Consider the following 22,500-nt stretch of genomic DNA (forward strand, 5'->3'; position numbering starts at 1 on the left):
TGTTCAGCGAAATTAAGCAAGACATCACTGCCATAGACCACAGGGTGGCAGAAGTCGAAGAGACACAAGAAACATTGCGCTCCGATTTGCAACACCAGTCTAGCTGCTTACAGTCCCAGGAAACAATTGTGCATAGCCTAACTGAGCGTCTTGAGGACCTTGAAAATAGAAGTAGGCGCAACAACCTACGACTTAGAGGGATCCCAGAGACAGTTGGCCCCCCAGATATTTTAGAGTATATTCAAGACCTATTTAGATACATCAAGAATTCCCCAGCTGCAGAAGATATCCAAATAGAGCGGGCACACAGGGCTCTTAGGCCTAAACCGCCTTCAAGAGCCCCACCACGAGATATTATTGTTAGAATGCTATCCTATCGGGACAAGGAGGAAGTTCTAGGGCATGCTAGAAACAAACATCATGTCACTTATGAGGGATCTGAGATCCTGGTCTATACAGACCTCTGTCCGTCCACGCTCCAGAAGCGAAGAGACCTGCGTTACATCACTTCAACACTACAAGCGCAGAAAATACAGTATAGATGGGGGTTCCCCATCTGCATTATTGCTTCTAAAAATGGAATGACAGCCACCTTTAAAACGCAGGCAGACCTACAAAACTTCAATCAAACTTTAGGCCTACAAATAAAAACGCCAGCCCAAACTCGGAGCCCGCATCCCCAGGAGCCGAGGATGGAGGGGGCAGAAGCACAACTGAACAGGCCGTGAGCCTGGCCTGTGGATCCTTTGACATCATCTTATGTATGACGGAGAAACTTGGGGACTTACGTGAAGATCAAACCAGACAGATAAGTGACTATTATTGTGTTTAAAATAGTAATCTTCCAGATTGAAATTGTTGTATATATGCATACATCATAGAACTTTTGATCCAGAGGACTGATCCTGTACCTATGTGATGCACTATTAACTGATTGCTCTGGACTGAAGGACTCTCACCAGCAGTGCACTTAAGTTGCAATGTATGTTTTGATGTGTGTTCATGTACTAGATTGCTTTTACTAGATTCTGTCAATTCAGCTTTATCTGTCCCAATGAGCATAGTCTCCTGCCCTTGGTCTATGCTCCAGACGGAAAGTTACACTGGCATTGGACGGGCCTTCGGGAAACCCCCGGGGCCTGCCTACGAGTCTGTGGTCTACACCGGGGGAGGATACTGCTTTGATTTAAGTTGTGGGATCTATGAGTCTCAATAAGTTTAATAACGTAAAATGTTAAAATGGTTTATTGTTAATATAGGTACACCAACTGCCTTTTTCTTACAAAGAATTTTTTCTTGCAAAAACAAGCGTTTACAAATGAGAGTTATAGGGTTACTACCCTCTGTTGTACTATTCAAATATATATTTTGAATTTGTTGTTGATTTTACTGTTGCTACCCCGAATTTGGGGAACTTTACCAAAACCTATCATTACGTAGCTAGCGACTGGCTAGCCCCATCTACATCTTATCATTTAATCTTAACCCCTTCATAACTATAATCCTTATTTTCCTCTAACCCTTGCCTCTTTTCACTTCCTTTCCCTCTTTGCTTAACTTACACCTCTCTTCCTCCCCCCCTCCTTTTTTTTTTTTTCTTCTTCTTACCCTCCCCCTCCATAATAACACTAGCACACTCATGATGGCACAAATACGTGGAAATAGAGATAGTCATTTGATCGACCTAATAACTGTAAATGTCAAGGGTTTAAACAACCCAGGAAAGCGATCGATTGTTACTAGGGATCTCCATAGGATGGGTGGGGATGTTATTTTCCTACAGGAGACACACTACTCCAGACATAGTGAACCTAGATGGCACAGCCGACAATACCCAGAGGCACACTTTGCATCAGGCCCTCGGAAGAAAAATGGTGTGGGCATCTTATTTCACTCCAAGGTCCCCTTTCGGGTAGCTCAGACCTATAGAGACCCGGAGGGCAGATACCTAATTTTGACAGGTACACTGTATAATAGACCCATAACTTTTGCTAATTTATATTTTCCCAACACAGCGCAAGACTTATTCCTCAGAAGGGTAGCGAATAAGATCCTAGAAATACAAATAGGCATTCTTATTTTGGGGGGAGACTTCAATGCATCCATCTGTCCTGAACTGGATACCTCTGACGGCCTCTCCAGCATTCCACTTAAAACACTCAAACATCTCACTAAAACACTTAGAGAAATGGTTGTACATGATGTTTGGCGTACACTGCATCCTATGTCAAGAAACTATACTTTTTACTCCCATCCACATGGGAAATATACCAGAATTGACTATTTCTTTACTGACTCTGTAGGGCTTTCGTTGACAACCAGCAGCAGCATTGGCTCGATCACTTGGTCAGACCATGCTCCGTAGAAAAATAAAGATAGATGTGGGATAAGCGCTCTAAAGATAGAGCTAACCAACAGATAATTTAGATTATACAATGAAATAACTGGAGAAACAAAATGTTACTAAGAACAAAGTATTTTTATATATAATAAATTTATATAGCGGTTTAGGCAAATATCGTGTTAACACATACACAATTTACTAAGGATGCCGGCATCTAAAAACAATAATAAAATATCATAAATGTATTAAAAAAATGCATTAAAAAAACAAAGGTAATCGGCCGATACTAGAATTCTAAATAATATAAGATAGACAGTAGAAATATATCTATCTATAAACTTGTTAAGGCAGATGACTTTTGTCACAATAATCTTAACTCTATGTATATTACCAATACTTAGATTAGACAGTTAGTATGTCAAGGCACAGTACATGAAGAAAGCGTCTAATTTGTTAGCCGTTAGGAGTGACTGTGGGTGATGAGACGTGAAATTGAACGTCACGTCACCTGACTAATAGTTTTCCTCCAATCCCTGGATTCAGTGGTTATTTGAAAACATATATTTCTTTGAAAAAATATATATGTATATATATGTCCCAGTTGAGGAATATACAATTGTATCAAAGTGTAATTAGAATATAGTAGTTAGTAACAATACTTGCAAGTGTCCGATATCCAATAATCTTTTCCAAATTGTAGCGAGTTGTTGTATCCACGGCTTTAGATTATGTGAAATGTTGATCTGTTCTTTTTCATCCGTTCTTTTTCATCCGTTTTTTATCTGTTTTTTCAGTGAAGCTCCTAAGCACTTAGTTGTTATCCGTACTGTAGTTTTGATTAAGGCTATGATGGGAGCGAGATGGGACAGGAGGGCACACAGGAATTACTCATACATCCATCTCAGTGTTTTAATCAAGGGGATGGAAATGAACCTGATTATAGTGCCAATGAAACAGTTCAGCATATGAGTAGCTTTAGGTTAAGTTGAAGTAGTTACACACAGGAATTATTCATATGTCTTCTCTCCATATATATCATAGAGATAGAGATGAACCTGTGAGTTGTAACACTGTGGATAATAAAAATATCAGAGAACAAAAGTATTAGTCAGGTGACGTGACGTTCAATTTCACGTCTCATCACCCACAGTCACTCCTAACGGCTAACAAATTAGACGCTTTCTTCATGTACTGTGCCTTGACATACTAACTGTCTAATCTAAGTATTGGTAATATACATAGAGTTAAGATTATTGTGACAAAAGTCATCTGCCTTAACAAGTTTATAGATAGATATATTTCTACTGTCTATCTTATATTATTTAGAATTCTAGTATCGGCCGATTACCTTTGTTTTTTTAATGCATTTTTTTAATACATTTATGATATTTTATTATTGTTTTTAGATGCCGGCATCCTTAGTAAATTGTGTATGTGTTAACACGATATTTGCCTAAACCGCTATATAAATTTATTATATATAAAAATACTTTGTTCTTAGTAACATTTTGTTTCTCCAGTTATTTCATTGTATAATCTAAATTATCTGTTGGTTAGCTCTATCTTTAGAGCGCTTATCCCACATCTATCTTTATTTTTCTACCAACAGTCTGAAATTTGAGATTTTTCAGACAACATAAGGGATTTAAGCATTAACCATTTGACTAGCACTCACACCACCCTTCTTTCTCTTGCAGACCATGCTCCGGTCAGATGCTCTATAGATTGGCCAGACACCCCGTTGACTCCATTTGTTTGGAGATTGGAGGATTCCCTCCTTGCTGACCCCATTTTTAAACAAGAACTGCAGAACATCATAAATGACTATTTTCGTTTAAACTCTGTGGACCATTTGAGTCCTACTACTGTGTGGGAGGCCCACAAGTGTGTGGTCAGGGGCCTTCTGATCAAACGTAAGGCTGCTCTGAATAGGGTGAAAAAAGAACAATATGAGGGGCTCTTGTTGGCGGTGTCCCGGGCCGAACAGGCGCACAAAGATTCACCTTTGAATGATGCCCTTAAAAAGGGGGTAGTGGCTGCCAGAACGGACCTACTACAATATTTACAGTGAGAACAACAGGAAAAAGCCCTAAAACTTAGACAGCGCTTCTTTGAGCAGAGCAATAAGGCGGGGAGGCTCTTGGCACGAGCACTTACGTGCCAACGACTGAAGTCTTACGTCTATGAGCTGGTGGACAGGGGGGGAGACAGATGTAAGGACGGACAATCAATCACAAATGGATTCAGGGAGTTTTATGAAACTCTATATAATATCCACCCAGAATGTCCAGATCAGGACATAAACGCGGATGACCCTGACTCGGATAGGGCCATTCTAGACTACCTTTCAGAGGTTGATATGCCGAGCCTAACCCAAGAAGAAAAAGAGTTACTTGACGCCCCCTTTGGGAGGGAAGAGATTATTTTAGCAATTAAGGACCTTCCCACCGGCAAGAGCCCCGGTCCGGATGGATTCGGTATTCAATACTATAAAATCTTTTCCGATGTATTGGTCCCACATTTACTTCACATATTCAGTCTATTGATGGATGAGCCTACTCTACCCAAGTCGATGCTGGAGGCATTTATCACAGTTATTCTGAAACCAGGCAAACCAGCAGACTTGCCAGGAAGCTACAGACCAATATCTCTTCTTAACTCAGATGTTAAGATTTTAGCTAAGGTCGTGGCGAACCGTCTTAAGCGCTACTTGCCTAGGTTAGTATCACCAGACCAGACTGGGTTTATTCCAGCGAGGGAGGCCCGCGATAACAACTTGAGAATCATCCAACTGATCTCACATGCCCAGGCTACCTCCGCACCGTTGGCACTAGTGTCAACGGATGCGGAGAAGGCTTTCGACCGGGTTAACTGGAGATTCATGCGGCATACCCTGGGGAAGTTGGGCTTTGGCCCTAAGTTTCTGAACAGTGTGCTTTCCTTATACTCGGCTCCCACAGCACGAGTTCGGGTTAATGGTATGTTCTCCGTGCCCTTTAAGATTACTAATGGCACTAGGCAGGGGTGTCCCTTGTCCCCCCTCCTGTTTGCCTTGGTCATCGAGGTCCTGGCGTGCAGGATTAGAGGTAATACAGATATCGAGGGTATAAAAGTTGGAGACCTAGAACACAAAATTGCATTATATGCAGATGATGTTCTACTAACGCTAACCAACACTAAATCCTCCCTGCAGGCATCACTTATGGAGTTTGAGGCATATGGCAAAGTCTCGGACTTCCTACTTAATCCAACAAAATCGGAGATCCTTAATATTACGGAACCTAAGGAGACGATAGAGGCACTACGTGCTCAATGCTCACTCCGTATTTCACCTGGCAGGCTTAAATATCTCGGGATAGTTCTGGCCCCGTCCATAAAAGAGATTGTAGAAATAAACTATAAAAAGATCAGGGAAGATATAACGCAAGATCTTGCAACTTGGAAAAATAAAAATATCTCCTGGGTGGGGCGTATACACGTCGTCAAGATGAACGTCCTGCCCAGGATCCTATATATTATGCAGACTGTACCTCTTTCTGCTGCCTCGCACCTCGTATACCAGATGCAATCAGAAATAGAGGCATACATCTGGGGTGGTATTAAACCAAGAGTAAACAAGAACACGATGTATCTTCCTAGAGATAGAGGAGGTCTGGGTGTCCCTCAGCTCCTTGTCTACCGCAAAGCAATAGGCCTTCAGCGCCTGGTAGAGTGGTGCCATAACTCCCCCAATAAAGTCTGGATAAGACTGGATGGAGATATCATGAGACGAGGCAATGTTGGCTCCCTTGCATGGGTCTCAGCACCGCAGCTTCCTAGACAGATACAGCAGTATCCACTAATGGAGGATGTCTTCCGACTGTGTGATGTGCTATTGAAAACAGACAAGAAGTTTTCGACAATTGACGCCCCGGTGACGCTGGTCTGGGAGAACCCAGATAATGGCCTTACTCATAAACCCTATAATCAGAGCTTCGCTTATTCTCTAGCCGAGGCAGCTATCTCAAATACCATACTTGATGGAAAGATCAAAACACAACAAGAGCTGGCTGAATGGGACAACTGGACGTTCTCGTCCTGGTTCCGGACTGCTCAGTTCCATCACTATTTTTATAGCCTGCAGGACAAATCACTGCTGTCCAGAAGTAAAACACCCTTTGAGATGCTTTGCACTACTAGGGATGTACCTGATCACTTGATATCGCGCCTATACAAACTGCTGCTGGTGCGAGATGAAAATACCCTGCCATCCTATGTTGAAGCATGGCAGAAGGACCTGGGTACCAGAATTGAGACACAGACTTGGTTAACGATCTTTGACAAAGCAAGAAAGGCATCGGTTTCTGCCCGCCTACAAGAAATGCACTATAAGTTTTTGAGCAGATGGTATCTTACTCCTCAGAGACTTCAAAAGATTTATCCGCATCTTGGAGGGGAGTGCTGGAGGGGCTGCGGAGAGGAGAGCACTCTTATGCACGTATGGTGGACATGTCCACAGATACGCCCCTTCTGGGAGAACATGTTCCTTGAATGTAGCAGAATCCTATCAGTTATCATACCCCCTGAGCCACACTATCTGTTGTTTCACAATCTACCCAAAATAAAAGAAGAAGCCAAAATGAGATTATTTATACTGATGTTGAACTGTGCTAAAGGTCTGATCCCGAAGCACTGGAAATCATTACAGGCACCAAACGTAGAGGAATGGAGGGAGGGAGTTAAAGATTTGCTTAGCCTTGAGAGATACCATTACCTCAAAATAGGAAAACTCACTACACACGAATACATGACACTAATTTGGGAAGGCAAATTGATTTAGAGAATGGAGTTCCACGGGATCCCATACATCCTGGGCCCAGACCCCACATGGTGTGTCCTCCTCGCCCCTTTCCTCCCCCCCTCCCCTCCCCTCCCCCCTTTTTTTTTTTTTTTTTTTTTTTTTTTCGGTCCTCTTCCCAACACCCTTCTCTTCCTTTTCTCTTCTTTCATACTTCTTTCTTCTTTATAACCTGCTCACATAATCTATAGATCACTGGGTTAACTGAGTCTTTTATTTACTCCTGTTCTATGAGGTAGGGAGCAGGCGTATGCTATTCAAATCACTAATAATTGCAGACACAGTTGACTCAACAAGAAAGCCTACTATTAGTATACTATAGCGATATGTTGAGCTTTGATTGTTTAATATCCTTAGAAAAATGACTTAACTCTTTCTATTTTTTATGTTATGTTTTGAATGTTCTTTATCTGCCTTTTTATCCTCTCAAGACCGTTGAATGTACGATATATTTTGTATGACGCAGTTAGCATTTCTACAGAATTAGCGATACTAGTTGTTCTTGAAATGGCTGTATGATCTAATGTTTTTATGTATTCATGAGCACATTCAACCAATAAAGCTTTTGAAATATAAAAAAAAAAAAAAAAAAGATGGGGAGAGAGGGACAGGGGAGACAGGTAAAGATGGGGAGAGAGGGACAGGGGAGACAGATAAAGATGGGGAGATGGGGAGATAGGGACAGGGGAGACAGATAAAGATGGGGAGATAGGGACAGGGGAGACAGATAAAGATGGGGAGATAGGGACAGGGGAGACAGATAAAGATGGGCAGATAGGGACAGGGGAGACAGGTAAAGATGGGGAGAGAGGGACAGGGGAGACAGATAAAGATGGGGAGATAGGGACAGGGGAGACAGGTAAAGATGGGGAGAGAGGGACAGGGGAGACAGGTAAAGATGGGGAGAGAGGGACAGGGGAGACAGATAAAGATGGGGAGATGGGGAGATAGGGACAGGGGAGACAGATAAAGATGGGGAGATAGGGACAGGGGAGACAGATAAAGATGGGGAGATAGGGACAGGGGAGACAGATAAAGATGGGCAGATAGGGACAGGGGAGACAGGTAAAGATGGGGAGAGAGGGACAGGGGAGACAGATAAAGATGGGGAGATAGGGACAGGGGAGACAGGTAAAGATGGGGAGAGAGGGACAGGGGAGACAGGTAAAGATGGGGAGAGAGGGACAGGGGAGACAGATAAAGATGGGGAGAGAGGGACAGGGGAGACAGATAAAGATGGGGAGAGAGGGCAGGGGAGACAGGTAAAGATGGGGACAGAGGAACAGGGGAGACAGGTAAAGATGGGGACAGAGGAACAGGGGAGACAGGTAAAGATGTGGACAGAGGGACAGGGGAGACAGGTAAAGATGGGGACAGAGGAACAGGGGAGACAGGTAAAGATGGGGACAGAGGAACAGGGGAGACTGGTAAAGATGAGGAGAGAGGGACAGGGGAAACAGGTAAAGATATGGAGAGAAGGACAAGGGAGACAGATAAAGATCAGGTGAGAGGGACAGGGGAGACAGATAAAGATCAGGTGAGAGGAACAGGGGAGACAAGTAAAGATGGGGAGAGAGGGACAGGGGGAGACAGGTAAAGATGGGGAGAGAGGGACAGGGGAGACAGATAAAGATCAGGTGAGAGGAACAGGGGAGACAAGTAAAGATGGGGAGAGAGGGACAGGGGGAGACAGGTAAAGATGGGGACAGAGGGACAGGGGAGACTGGTAAAGATTGGGACAAATGGAAAGAAGAGACTGGTAAAGAGGGACAGAGGAACAGGGGAGACAGATAAAGATGAGGACAGAGGGACAGGGGAGACAGGTAAAGATGAGGACAGAGGGACAGGGGAGACAGGTAAAGATGAGGACAGAGGGACAGGGGAGACAGGTAAAGATGGGGAGAGAGGGACAAGGGAGTCTGGTAAAGATGGGGGGAGACTGACGGGGGAGGCAGGTAAAGATGGGGAGAGAGGGATGGGGAGACAGGTAAAGATGGGGGGAGAGGGGGATGGGGGAGACAGGTAAAGATAGGGAGAGAGTGATGGGGGAGGCAGGTATAGATGGGGAAAGAGGGATGGGGAGACAAGTAAAGATGGGGGGAAGAGAGGGATGGGGGAGACAGGTAAAGATAGGGAGAGAGGGATGGGGGAGACAGGTAAAGATGGGGAGAGAGGGATGGGGGAGACAGGTAAAGATAGGGAGAGAGGGATGGGGGAGACAGGTAAAGATGGGGAGAGAGGGATGGGGGAGACAGGTAAAGATGGGGAGAGACGGATGGGGGAGGCAGGTAAAGATGGGGAGAGAGTGATGGGGAGGTGGGTAAACATGTGGAAAGAGGGATGGGGGAGACAAGTAAAGATGGGGAGAGAGGGACGGGGGAGCTGGGTAAAGATGTGGAAAGTGGGATGGGGGAGGCAGATAAAGATAGGGAGAGAGGGACAGTGAGTTAGGTAAAGTTGGGGAGACGTTGCTGTACCACACCTGAAACTTGGATAACTCGAGTTGTTGTGTCTTCTGTGAGTTGATAGGTTGTGATGGTTTCCAGCTCTTCCTCTTTTCCTATCACTGTTAGGCTCCGCAGAACGAGTGTTACTCGTTCTTTTGAGAGGGCAAGACCTCCGGCTTTACCTTCTTCTTCCCCATCACCCATTAACACATAGATACAGGGCAGCACAATATCAACTGCTCTCTCCACATCAGATGTGTCTGAACTAGAAAACCTGATACCTGCAACAACAAAAGTACATCCTATCCAATAACCCCATCTTTTTGTCACACAAGAAACCTTACATTTTGTGTGAATTTAAATATTCACCTCACCCTCGTTCTGTTTAACAACCTTGAGGGTTCTTCCTGCACCTCCATTGCCAACTTTTTTTTTTTTTTTACAAACTTTTCAACTGTTTTTAAAAATATTAATATCGGGTTGTTTTCAGCCAGTCACAACAGTTGACAATTAAAAAAAAAAATTTTTGACCTGGACCAATTTGGAACCAACCCAGCTTACACCAACCCGGCTGCCGAAATGCATTAACTTTCTGGTTGGTTGTAAAGGATTTGCTCCAAGTCAACTGATTAGAACTCAAATTTTAAGCTATTTAAAATTTAATTAGTTTCAGTTTCAGAAATGTAATAATTGTTTTTAATTGCTTCCAAATTTACCTAGTAACAACTGAAACTACCCAATATAACCCACTTACCCCTCCTGTGTACCTGATATAACCCAATTACCCTTCCTGTATACCCAATATAACCCACTTACCCCTCCAGTATACCTGATATTACCCCCTACCCTCCTATGTACCCAATATAACCCACTGACCCCTCCAGTATACCTGATATTACCCCCTACCCTCCTATGTACCCAATATAGCCCGCTAACCCCTCCAGTACACCTGATATTACCCCCTACACTCCTATGTACCCAATATAACCCACTAACCCCTCCAGTATACCTGATATTACCCCCTACCCTCCTGTGTACCTAACATAACCCCCTACCCTGCTGTGTATCCAATATAACCCACTTACCCCTCCACTATACCAATGATAGTCCCTTTACCCATACTGTGTACCCATTACTACCTACCAATCTGTGCACTCAATATAACCCCCTACCCTACTATGTACCCAATATAACCCACTTGCCCCTACAGTATACCCGATATTACCCCCATCCTTCTGTGTACCCAACATAACACCCTACCCTCCTATGTACCCAATATAACACACTTACCCGTCTTGTTTACCCTATATAACCTTACCTCTCATGTGTACCCAATATAATCCCCTTACCCCTCCTGTGTACCTGATATTACCCCTACCCTCTTATGTACCAAATATAAACCCACTTACCCCTCCTATATAACCAGTTAAAACCCCCTACCTTCCTCTGTATCCAATATAACACCTGTACCCTCTTATGTACCCAAAATGACACACTTATCCCTCCTGTGTAAATGATTTTACCGCCTACCCTTATCTAAACTCAATATAACACATCTACCCTCTTGTGCACCAATTATCACTGTATATCTCTCCTGTGTACCTAATATAAAATGTACCCCCCATGCATACCAAATAAAATCCCTTACCCCTCCTTTGTACAAATATAACCCATTACCCCTCCTGTGTACCCAATATAATCCCTTACCCCTCCTGTGTATCCAATATAACTACTTTCCCCTCCTGTGTACTTAATATAATCCCTTACCCCTCCTGTGTACTTAATATAACCCCTTACCCCTCATGTGTACTTAATATAACCCCTTACCCCTCCTGTGTATCCAATATAACCCCTTACCCCTCCTGTGTATCCAATATAACCCCTTACCCCTCATGTGTACTTAATATAACCCCTTACCCCTCCTGTGTACCTAATATAACCCCTCATGTGTACTTAATATAACACCTTACCCCTCCTGTGTACCCAATATAACCCCTTACCCCTCCTGTGTACTTAATATAATCCCTTACCCCTCATGTGTACTTAATATAATCCCTTACCCCTCATGTGTACCCAATATAACTCCTTACCCCTCCCGTGTACTTAATATAACCCCTTACCCCTCCTGTGTACCCACTATAACCCCTTACCCCTCCTGTGTACTTAATATAACCCCTTACCCCTCCTATGTACTTAATATAACCCCTTACCCCTCCTGTGTACTTAATATAACCCCTTACCCCTCCTGTGTACTTAATATAACCCCTTACCCCTCCTGTGTACTTAATATAACCCTTTACCCCTCCTGTGTACTTAATATAATCCCTTACCCCTCCTGTGTACCCAATATAACCCCTTACCCCTCCTGTGTACTTAATATAATCCCTTACCCCTCATATGTACTTAATATAACCCCTTACCCCTCCTGTGTATCCAATATAACGCCTTACCCCTCCTGTGTACTTAATATAATCCCTTACCCCTCATATGTACTTAATATAACCCCTTACCCCTCCTGTGTATCCAATATAACCCCTTACTCCTCCTGTGTATCCAATATAACCCCTTACCCCTCATGTGTACTTAATATAACCCCTTACCCTTCATGTGTACTTATCATAACCCCTTACCCCTCCTGTGTATTCAATATAACCCCTTACCCCTCATGTGTACTTAATATAACCCCTTACCCCTCATGTGTACTTAATATAACCCCTTACCCCTCCTGTGTATCCAATATAACCCTTTACCCCTCCTGTGTATCCAATATAACCCCTTACCCCTCATGTGTACTTAATATAACCCCTTACCCTTCATGTGTACTTATTATAACCCCTTACCCCTCCTGTGTATCCAATATAACCCCTTACCCCTCATGTGTACTTAATATAACCCCTTACCCCTCATGTGTACTTAATATAACCCCTTACCCCTCCTGTGTATCCAATATAACCCCTTACCCCTCCTGTGTATCCAATATAACCCCTTACCCCTCATGTGTACTTAATATAATCCCTTACCCCTCCTGTGTACTTAATATCACCCCTTACCCCTTCAGTGTACTTAATATAACCCCTTACCCCTCCTGTGTACCAAATATAACTCCTTACCCCTGCTGTGTACCAACATAAAATACAAAAAAGTTATTAACTTTACACCTCACTCCAGATATAGCCTCCTTTGCTAGTGTAGTCTTCTCACAATTGACTGCAAAATGTTTTAAAGAGATAAAAAAGGTATGAAAGGGGCGCTAAAAAGCAATCTGGATATTTCAAAAAGTTGCTAGATAGTGTAAATTTAATAGTGATATTCCTTATTAGTAGAAATCTAATAATAACTAACTTAGTGTAATACTTCCTAGAAAGTTTAGTCCTGTGAGTGATGAACAGTTGATTAATTGGACATAAACTTAGGTGAATTAATTGGATGAAAGTATATGAAAAAAATATATATACAAAATATAAATCATTAGTTGATGTGATAAAAATAGGTAAGTGATGAGTTATTTAATTAAAATATAATGATGTATAGTTGATGTAGATAAGGCTCCTAGTAACAGTTCTAAATCAACCAAATTCTATCTAGGTGAAAAAATATATATAAATTGATGTCTCCTAAGTGCTAATACACAAAAACGTTTAAAATAAAAACTTCTATCTGATAATAGAGTAACCAATGAGAGAAATTATAATCTTGGGTAAATCCTTCAAGTAAAAACTGGGTCTAGCAAAAAGAAGGGGTCCCTAGGGACTGAGAACTACCCCTGCGTGAACTTCATAAGATAAACAGGCAAACTTGGATGTTATCAATTAGATCATACAAAACTGATTAGGTATAAATAACTAGTTTAATAAACATAGATATAAGCAAATATGTACACAAAATTCATACAGGACTGTAATTCATCCTAGAAAATCAATAAAATAAAATAGTAAAAAAACACTGGTATTGAATATTCGATAATAATTCAGACGCTTCAAAAGGCTAGTATAAAAAATGCTTAAAAACGACTATAAAATGTCACAGAGGGTAACTTCAAAATGACATGAAACATAACGAATGTAATAGCTGGGTTGAGATAAGGGTAAATGCTGGTACTTGTTAGAGCGTTTTGAAAATCCCAGTGTTTCTGTGTTATAAAGAGCCCATAAGAAAGTGCAATGCCAAAAGAAACAATCTTTAGTCTTGCTGTCAGTACTTTTTAGCAATCCGGAGATATATTAGATCACAGTACCTTTAGATAGAATCTTTTTAGCACCTCTCTCCTCTCCGTTGGCGTTCCAACTGTTAGTGGATCAGCTGTGAGGTCACATGGGTTTCATGGACGAATGAGAGTCTTTTTTTTAATTAAGTGTGCGCACTATATTCCTCGATGAATCCTTCACACAGTTCCTCTCGCTGTTCTACTACTAACCTCGGTTTCTTTATTTCAAACAGCAGGTTTAGGTGCAGTGGTCCTGGGTGCCAGATATAAACAATATGGTTGTGAGCTGTAAGGTTGGATCAACGCGTATCGGCTTCCACGAAGCCTTTCTCAAGATGGAAGCCGATACGTGTTGATCCAACCTTACAGCTCACAACCATATTGTTTATATCCGGCACCCAGGACCGCTGCACCTAAACCTGCTGTTTGAAATAAAGAAACCGAGGTTAGTAGTAGAACAGCGAGAGGAGCTGTGTGAAGGATTCATCGAGGAATATAGTGCGCACACTTAATTAAAAAAAAGACTATCATTCGTCCATGAAACCCATGTGACCTCACAGCTGATCCACTAACAGTTGGAACGGCAACGGAGAGGAGAGAGGTGCTAAAAAGATTCTATCTAAAGGTACTGTGATCTAATATATCTCCGGATTGCTAAAAAGTACTGACAGCAAGACTTAAGATTGTTTCTTTTGGCATTGCGCTTTCTTATGGGCTCTTTATCTGTAATCTGAAACACGGAAGAATTACCAAAACAATTTGCAACAGTGTTTTTTATTGCAATAATTACGCTTATGGATACATTGTGAACAAGCATCTAGACTGTCAGATCATATATTTGTTTTGAGCACTTATATAACACAGAAACACTGTGTACTTAATATAACCCCTTACCCCTTCTGTGTACCTAATATAACCCCTTAATCCTCCTGTGTATCCAATATAACCCCTTACCCCTCCTGTGTATCCAATATAATCCATTACCCCTCATGTGTACTTAATATCACCCCTTACCCCTCCTGTGTACCTAATATCACCCCTTACCCCTCATGTGTACTTAATATAACCCCTTACCCCTCATGTGTACCCAATATAAAACCCTTTCTCCCCACCCGTGTACTAATAAGACTCACCTCTCCTGTCTACTAATAAATCCTCATCTACTCTCCTGTGTACATACTATAGTCCTCCTTAACCTCCTGTGTACCATTATAACCAGCTTAAACATCCTACATACCCAATATAACACCATACCCCTTCTGTGTAGTAATAAAACTCATCCCTCCTGTCTACTAATCCTCTCCTACCCTCCAGTGTACCTAATATAGCCAAATTAAACCTCCTACATAGCCAATAAAACCCTATTTACACTCCTGTGTGTCCAATATATAACTTCTTACCATTCTGCTTACCCAATATAACCAACTGACAACCCTCACTTGTATCAATAAAATAAACTTACCCCTCAAATATACCAGCATACTTACCCATCCTGTGTAACCATTGTCACGGATACCAGACAGCTAAGGCTACCCCCAACCCCCCCTACAACCTCACCCCTGTTGTTTCTAAGTGGTTTTGGGCTCCTCAGAGCAACCACAATCTCTGGAAGCTTTTGTTTGCTTGTTTTGTGAAGAGCTGGTGTATTTCCAGGAAAATCCTCCTAGGCTGGCCGGGCTCCTGGAACTCCCGGTCGGCCACAGGACACCCGCTAACCCCTGGTCACTCCAGCAGCCCTTTGCCCCAGAGCTCCGCTCTTTTGGGGATTGGTAGCCCCTAGGGAGGACAAGAGCTGTGGGAATTATCAGACGGGAGCTCCTTTGGGAACCGGGCGTTTTGGACACTCCTAACCACATAACTTCAACAGACTGTAACTCCGGTCCCCAGTAACGAATCATGCAGATTTTTGGACTGTGGCATCTGGGGACAGAGCTTTAAAATGACTTCCTGGAAGTGCTGCTGCTCCAACGGGATCACCCCGAAAACGCCACCCCTAGGTATTGGGATTATGTGAGACTGTGGCTCCTATGGAGGTGCCGGGCCGTCTGGAGGGGCGGGAATGGCGGGAAAATTGTGGGATTGTCCTTTGTGTTATCATGATGAGCTGTCGGTATAAAAGGAGTGTGTGTTTTCAATAAAATCAGTTCTATTTTTCACCGGACTGCTAGTCTGTCTAGTTACTTGGGTGGGCTCCAGCTAAAAATCACTTTCCTGGGCTACATAGCAGCCTGTTCCAGGCAAAGGAAGGACCCTCTGGCAGAGCTACCCAGTTGGGGTAGCTGGAGTCTGCCACAGGGTGGGACACTGAGTGCTGGTGCACAGATGAGATGTACTGGGTCCAGTGGGATTTGCGAGTGCTTTTCCTGGGAGAGCAGCCCATGTAGGAATGGCTATGGGAACTAGATCGACTGGTTTGGGCAGAGATGTGGGTGGAGGACGGCTATCGGAACCTCCGATGGCTCGCTATGCAAGTACGGCCATGACTGGAGGATTGCTCCTCCATAGAGGGCTTTGGCTACGGCGGCCCTGGGTTACTATTGGAAAAGTTGACAGAAGACCCAGAATTTGGGAGCGGGGCGAAACTAAGAGTAACAAACATTTACCTCTCCCGAGAGCAGCTGTTGGATCTCTCGGGGGTACCCTGGCTGGTATCCGATATGGTATCGCTTATTGTCCAAGAATGGGAACTGGAAAAGGCATACAAGAGGCTGCTGGACCGAGTTCTGCAGCATGCCATGGAGTCTGCACAGAGCTGTGGTGCAGCACTCTGGGAATCATGGAGGCTGGCCTCAGATGAGTGGCAACAGAGCATAAGAGACGACGAGCTGCTAGATACAGATCAGCAGCCTGGCCCCGAGCTTATAGACTTGGACAAGGGAGCCACCCCAGCAGAAGCGCTGGCAACAGGGCAGAGAGCCGCCGGCCTCTGCCCAGCACCTGTAACAGCTCCAGGAAACCCAGGAGCGGAGGTAGTCATCCTCCCTCCCCTTACAGAGAACCCCTTGCAGGGAGAGATGAATGTCGATAATTCTCCCCAGCGGCAGAGCCTGGAGCCGGGAGAGAAGACAGTCGTTCTCTCTCCCCAGCGGCAGAGCCATCCCCTGGGAGTGGAAGTAGTCGTCCTCCCTCCCCGTAAACAGAACCCCTTCCTGGGAGATGAGACAGTCGGTCTCTCTCCACCAGCGGCAGAGCCATCCCCTGGGAGCGGAGGTAGTCGTCCTCCCTCCCCGTAAACAGAACCCCTTCCCGGGAGAGGAGACAGTCGGTCTCTCTCCCCAGCGGCAGAGCCAGGAGCCGGGAGAGCAGACAGTCGGTCTCTCTCCCCAGCGGCAGAGCCATCCCCTGGGAGCGGAGGTAGTCGTCCTCCCTCCCGTAAGCAGAACCCCTTTCTGGGAGAGGAGACAGTCGGTCTCTCTCCCCAGCGGCAGATCCATTCTTCAGGAGTGGAGGTAGTTGTCCTCCTTCCCCTTACAGACAAGCCCTTGCAGGGAGAGACGGGTATCAATATCTCTCCCCGGCGGCCGAATCCCTTTCTGGGAGAGGAGACAGTTGGTCTCTCTCCCCAGCGGCAGCACAGTCTCCCACGGAGCGGAGGTAGCAGACCTCCCTCCCCAGCGGTAGATCTCCTACTCGGGAGAAGAGACAGACGGACTCTCCCCTCAGTAGCTTGGCAGGGTCTCTACCCTTTTCTTGTCCCGGAGTATTTCTCACTGAGGGCAGGCGTTGCATTGGGCAAGGAGGATAAAAGTGTATACAGTTGGTGCCACATGTTTGGGCACCCAAGCTTTACCTGCCCCACCAAGGAGCAACCTCCCCCTCCGGTCTGGAGTGTGAATACAGCTGGGAAACCAGCACTAGCTTTGTTTGTGGGTGGGTCAGCTGGTACTAAACAGAGTGTCACAGAGAGAGGCAGTGTGGCCATGGAACTTAAGGACACTGGAACTTGTGGGATAGCAATTGTTTTGGAGCCGGCCTTAGAAAACTTGTTTGGGACGTTGCCTTATGTGACTATCCCTGCGCCCAGGGTATAAACGTCAGCAGGAACCCCCTGGATGCCCCAAGCTCAGGAGAGATGGGATAACCTCTCCAAGCAACCGAGAAGTGGAGGGCCACCGTCGGACAGCCCCAGGCCGACCCGTTAAGGGTCTAGCCGGGTCTGCTGAACTGGAGGGGGGGGAGATGTCATGGATACCAGACAGCTAAGGCTACCTCCAACCTCCCCCTACAACCTCACCCCTGTTGTTTCTCAGTGATTTGGGCTCCTCAGATCAACCACAATCTCTGGAAGCTTTTGTTTGCTTGTTTTGTGAAGAGCTGGTGTATTACCAGGAAAACCCTCCTAGGCTGGCCGGGCTCCTGGAACTCCCAGTTGGCCGCCTCACAACGGATACCCGCCTAACTCCTCTCAGACTGGCCGGGCTTCTGGAACTCCCGGTCGGCCACAGGACAGCAGGACACCCGCTAACCCCTGGTTGCTCCAGCAGCCCTTTGCCCCAGAGCTCTGCTATTTTGGGGATTGGCAGCCCCTAGGGAGGACAAGAGCTGTGGGAATTATCAGAGGGGAGCTCCTTTGGGAACTGGGGGTTTTGGACACCCCTAACCACATAACTTTAACGGACTGTAACTCCGGTCCCCAGTAACGAATCATGCTGATTTTTGGACTGTGGCATCTGGGGACTGAGAGCTTTAAAATAACTTCATTTAAGTGCTGCCACTCCAAAGGGATCACCCCAAAACTGCCATTGGGATTATGTGAGACTGTGGCTCCTATGGAGGTGCCGGGCTGTCTGGAGGGGCGGGAATGGCGGGGAAATTGTGGGATTGTCCTTTGTGTTATCAAGATGAGCTGTCTGTATAAAAGGAGTGTGTGTTTTCAATAAAATCAGTTCTATTTTTCACCTGAATGCTTGTCTGTCTAGTTATTTGGGTGGGCTCCAGCTAAAATCACTTTCCTGGGCTACATAGCAGCCTGTTCCAGGCAAAGGAAGGACCCTCTGGCAGAGCTACCCAGTCGGGGTAGCTGGAGTCTGCCACAGGGTGGGACACTGAGTACTGGTGCTGTCGGGCATTAGGGGTGGCTACAGGCTGTGGTCATTAGCCAGCTACATAGCTGCAGTCGGCAGGGAGGAAGCAGGACCCGTTTGGTGGATCTACCCAGTCGGGGTATCTGGGGTATCCGTCACAACCATTATAACCCTCTACCCCTTCTATGTATAAAATATAACCATTTTACCTCTCCTGTGTACCCAGTATAACCCCCTACCCCTCCTATGTACCCAATATAACCATCTTACCTCTTCTGTGTACCCAATATAACCCACTTACCCCTCCTGTATTCCAATATAACCCCTTACCCCTCCTGTACACTGATATAACCCACTTACCCCTCCTGTATACTGATATAACCCACTTACCCCTCCTGTATACCAATATCACCCCCTTACTCCTCCTGTGTACCAATATAACCCCCTTACTCATCCTGTATACCAATATAACCCCCTTACTCCTCCTGTGTACCGATATAACCCACTTACCCCTCCTGTGTACCGATATAACCCACTTACCCCTCCTGTGTAACAATATAACCCACTTACCCCTCCTGTATACCAATATAACCCACTTACCCCTCCTGTATACCAATATAACCCCCTTACTCCTCCTGTGTACCGATATAACCCACTTACTCCTCCTGTGTACCGATCTAACCCACTTACTCCTCCTGTGTACAAATATAACCCACTTACTCCTCCTGTGTACAAATATAACCTACTTACTCCTCCTGTGTACAAATATAACCCACTTACTCCTCCTGTGTACAAATATAACCCACTTACTCCTCCTGTGTACAAATATAACCCACTTACTCCTCCTATGTACTGATATAACCCACTTACTCCTCCTGTGTACAAATATAACCCACTTACTCCTCCTGTGTACAAATATAACCCACTTACTCCTCCTGTGTACCGATATAACCCACTTACTCCTCCTGTATACCGATATAACCCACTTACCCCTCCTGTATACCAATATAACCCCTTACTCCTCCGTTTGGTGGATCTACCCAGTCGGGGTATCTGGGGTATCCGTCTACCCCTTCTATGTACCCAATATAACCATCTTACCTCTTCTGTGTACCCAATATAACCCACTTACCCCTCCTGTATTCCAATATAACCCCTTACCCCTCCTGTACACTGATATAACCCACTTACCCCTCATGTATACTGATATAACCCACTTACCCGTCCTGTATACCAATATAACCCCCTTACTCCTCCTGTATACCGATATAACCCACTTACTCCTCCTGTGTACCGATATAACCCACTAACTCCTCCTGTGTACCGATATAACCCACTTACCCCTCCTGTGTACTGATATAACCCACTTACCCCTCCTGTATGCCGATATAACCCACTTACCCCTCCTGTGTACCGATATAACCCACTTACTCCTCCTGTGTACCGATATAACCCACTTACTCCTCCTGTGTACCGATCTAACCCACTTACTCCTCCTGTGTACCGATATAACCCACTTACCCCTCCTGTGTACAAATATAACCCACTTACTCCTCCTGTGTACAAATATAACCCACTTACTCCTCCTGTGTACCGATATAACCCACTTACTCCTCCTGTGTACCGATATAACCCACTTACTCCTCCTGTGTACTGATATAACCCACTTACTCCTCCTGTGTACCAATATAACCCACTTACTCCTCCTGTATACGATATAACCCACGTACTCCTCCTGTGTACCGATATAACCCACTTACTCGTCCTGTGTACCGATATAACCCACTTACTCCTCCTGTGTACCGATATAACCCACTTACTCCTCCTGTGTACCGATATAACCCACTAACTCCTCCTGTGTACCGATATAACCCACTTACCCCTCCTGTGTACCGATATAAACCACTTACTCCTCCTGTGTACCGATATAACACACTTACTCCTCCTGTATACGATATAACCCACTTACTCCTCCTGTGTACCGATATAACCCACTTACTCCTCCTGTGTACCGATATAACCCACTTACTCCTCCTGTGTACCGATATAACCCACTTACTCCTCCTGTATACCAATATAACCCACTTACTCCTCCTGTGTACCGATATAACCCCTTACCCCTCCTGTGTACCGATATAACCCACTTACTCCTCCTGTATACCAATATAACCCACTTACTCCTCCTGTGTACCGATATAACCCACTTACTCCTCCTGTGTACCGATATAACCCACTTACTCGTCCTGTGTACCGATATAACCCACTTACTCCTCCTGTGTACCGATATAACCCACTAACTCCTCCTGTGTACAAATATAACCCACTTACTCCTCCTGTGTACCGATATAACCCACTAACTCCTCCTGTGTACCGATATAACCCACTAACTCCTCCTGTGTACCGATATAACCCACTTACCCCTCCTGTGTACTGATATAACCCACTTACCCCTCCTGTATGCCGATATAACCCACTTACCCCTCCTGTGTACCGATATAACCCACTTACTCCTCCTGTGTACCGATATAACCCTCTTACTCCTCCTGTGTACCAATATAACCCACTTACTCCTCCTGTGTACCAATATAACCCACTTACTCCTCCTGTGTACCGATATAACCCCTTACCCCTCCTGTGTACCGATATAACCCACTTACTCCTCCTGTGTACCGATATAACCCACTTACTCCTCATGTGTACTGATATAACCCACTTACTCCTCCTGTATACGATATAACCCACTTACTCCTCCTGTATACCGATATAACCCACTTACTCCTCCTGTATACAATATAACCCACTTACTCCTCCTGTGTACCGATATAACCCACTTACTCCTCCTGTGTACCGATATAACCCACTTACTCCTCCTGTATACGATATAACCCACTTACTCCTCCTGTGTACCGATATAACCCACTTACTCCTCCTGTGTACCGATATAACCCACTTACTCCTCCTGTGTACCGATATAACCCACTTACTCCTCCTGTGTACCGATATAACCCACTTACTCCTTCTGTGAACCGATATAACCCACTTACTCCTCCTGTATACCGATATAACCCACTTACTCCTTCTGTGAACCTACTATAACCCCATTACCCCTCAGGGACACCCACTATAACCCCCTTCTTGTCTCTCAGTTTTTATTCACTAACTCATTATGTTTTCCCATTCCAGTTCCCAGGTGTGCCTCACCCTCTACTTGTTCCCCTCCCTCTCCTGCATCTCTCTTCCTCCATCTTTCTCTTCCCAGACGCATTTTCAGGTTATCCCTGACTTACCGTGAACAGTTAATATCAGCATTAGTAGTGCTCCTTCTTTCATTGTGTCTGTCAGGTGAGATACACTCAACACCCACACCCACAGTACACTAAACACACACAGTACACTAAACACACCCACACACACACACACACAGTACACTAAACACACAGTACACTAAACACACACACACACACACAGTACACTAAACACACACTACACTAAACACACACACAGTACACTCAGCACACACACAGTACACTGTACACTCAGCAGAAATACACCATACACTCAGCACACACACACTATACACTCAGCACACACACACTATACACTCAGCACACACACACTATACACTCAGCACACACACACTATAC

The 22,500-nt window shown here is 44.8% G+C and overlaps 1 protein-coding gene across 1 annotated transcript in view; it reads right to left on the minus strand.

The window, feature by feature from the left end:
- Positions 1–22,243, minus strand: part of LOC128640609 (tapasin-related protein-like) — a 120,606-nt gene extending 98,363 nt beyond the window's left edge. Inside the window, exons 1-2 of the mRNA XM_053693078.1 lie at positions 22,144–22,243; positions 9,664–9,909 (exon numbers count right to left, since the gene is read on the minus strand). Coding sequence (XP_053549053.1) covers positions 9,664–9,909; positions 22,144–22,186 — 289 coding nt within the window. The 5' untranslated portion in view covers positions 22,187–22,243. The remainder of the gene's footprint in view (positions 1–9,663; positions 9,910–22,143) is intronic.
- Positions 22,244–22,500: the final 257 nt, after the last annotated feature.

The sequence above is a fragment of the Bombina bombina genome, chromosome 9 (genome assembly GCF_027579735.1).
Source record: "Bombina bombina isolate aBomBom1 chromosome 9, aBomBom1.pri, whole genome shotgun sequence".
NCBI classification, from domain to species: domain Eukaryota; kingdom Metazoa; phylum Chordata; class Amphibia; order Anura; family Bombinatoridae; genus Bombina; species Bombina bombina.